This window comes from Capsicum annuum, unplaced genomic scaffold (assembly GCF_002878395.1).
Source record: "Capsicum annuum cultivar UCD-10X-F1 unplaced genomic scaffold, UCD10Xv1.1 ctg13395, whole genome shotgun sequence".
NCBI classification, from domain to species: Eukaryota; Viridiplantae; Streptophyta; class Magnoliopsida; order Solanales; family Solanaceae; genus Capsicum; species Capsicum annuum.
The window spans coordinates 1-1,350 of record NW_025818663.1 but is presented as its reverse complement, the minus strand read 5'-3'; the positions used below and the strand labels follow the sequence as shown (position 1 = coordinate 1,350).

The following is a 1,350-nucleotide window of genomic DNA, read 5'->3' as shown; positions in this document are numbered from 1 at the left end:
GGTGGTGGAGACTTATAAACATATGTCGGGGTTGGGGGAGGTGGTGATTTGTACACATACTTCGGTGATGGAGGAGATGGTGATTTATAAACGTAAGTTGGTGATGGAGGAGGTGGTGATTTATAGACGTAAGTCGGCGATGGAGGAGGTGGTGATTTATAAACGTAAGCCGGCGATGGAGGAGGTGGTGATTTATAAACATAATTCGGTGTTGGAGGTGGAGGAGATTTATAATAGTATGGAGCAGGTGTAGCCTTGGGCTTTTTGCATTCTGCATAAGGTGCCTTAGATCCATAAGCAAATGGTTTTGCATAAAGTACAACTTCATTACTATTCTTTCATTTCACTTTGAGGTTAGCACCCTTAGTTCCCCAATGAAGGTTTGTAGGAATGCTACACTTTGAATCCTTTGGAGTATTGTGGAGTTTAGCCTTGCAAGCCTTTGCTCCATATTTGCGATATTCAAATCCTTCAACCGTGATGCTAAATTTGCCATTGATCTTTGTGGTACCATAACTCACAATTTTCTTGTCACCAGCCTTGCAAGTTACTTCAACAACAGCATCTAATCCATGTAACAATAACCATTAATTAACACTAAAACAGTTGGGTTGTTAATAGATGATCATTTGTATCTGAATTTTTTCCCCTAGAACATAAAATGAAACAAACCTTTTCATCACATGATAAAAATTCATTTTCTAGCTTTATTATGATATATTGTATGCTAATAAGGAAACTTGTGTGTCAATACAGACTTATGTCGGCCAATGTGAGAATAGATCACACTCAAAATCAGTTCTTCATTTCCAAGCAAGAAGTAAGTACTTCCATTTTCAATGTATTTTATCTATAGTTCCCTTATATCATTTCTTGACGTTTTAAAATTTTAATTCTAATTTCATATTTTGAAAAAAGAGATGGATCAAAGATCCAAAGAAAAATACACATTTGAATACTGATAAGAGCATAATGAGAAAAGAAACCAAAAAGAAAATATATAGTTAAATAAATATTTAATGATATATTTTAAAGAATAGAGTGTAGTATAAATTATAAGACTGGTACCTTTCAGGTGTTTCTTTCCGTGAGACATCTCTGGGTGCTTCCAATTATAACATCTAAAACAATATACTTTTCCGACAACTTTGACCACGAATTGATGATGTGGAGGATAGTAATGAGTTGGTGGTGGTGGTGAAGTATAGTAGTATGGCGGGGGAGAAGACTTCTTTGGTTGTGGTGGTGGTGGAGATTTGTAGTAGTATGGAGTTGGAGGGGACTTCACTGGTGGTGGTGGGGAACTGTAGTGATATGGTGTAGGAGGTGATTTCTTTGGTGGTGGTGGGG

At 36.8% G+C, this 1,350-nt stretch overlaps 1 protein-coding gene across 1 annotated transcript; it reads right to left on the bottom strand.

Moving 5' to 3' along the window:
* Positions 1 to 60: 60 nt before the first annotated feature.
* On the bottom strand, positions 61 to 1,096 carry LOC124890205 (extensin-like; the record flags this gene model as incomplete). Its single annotated transcript, XM_047402012.1, has 3 exons — positions 1,069 to 1,096; positions 362 to 565; positions 61 to 271 (listed from the first exon to the last, which is right to left on the bottom strand). Coding segments are annotated over exons 1-3 (443 nt in total), but the record flags the coding sequence as incomplete, so codon positions are not given.
* Positions 1,097 to 1,350: the final 254 nt, after the last annotated feature.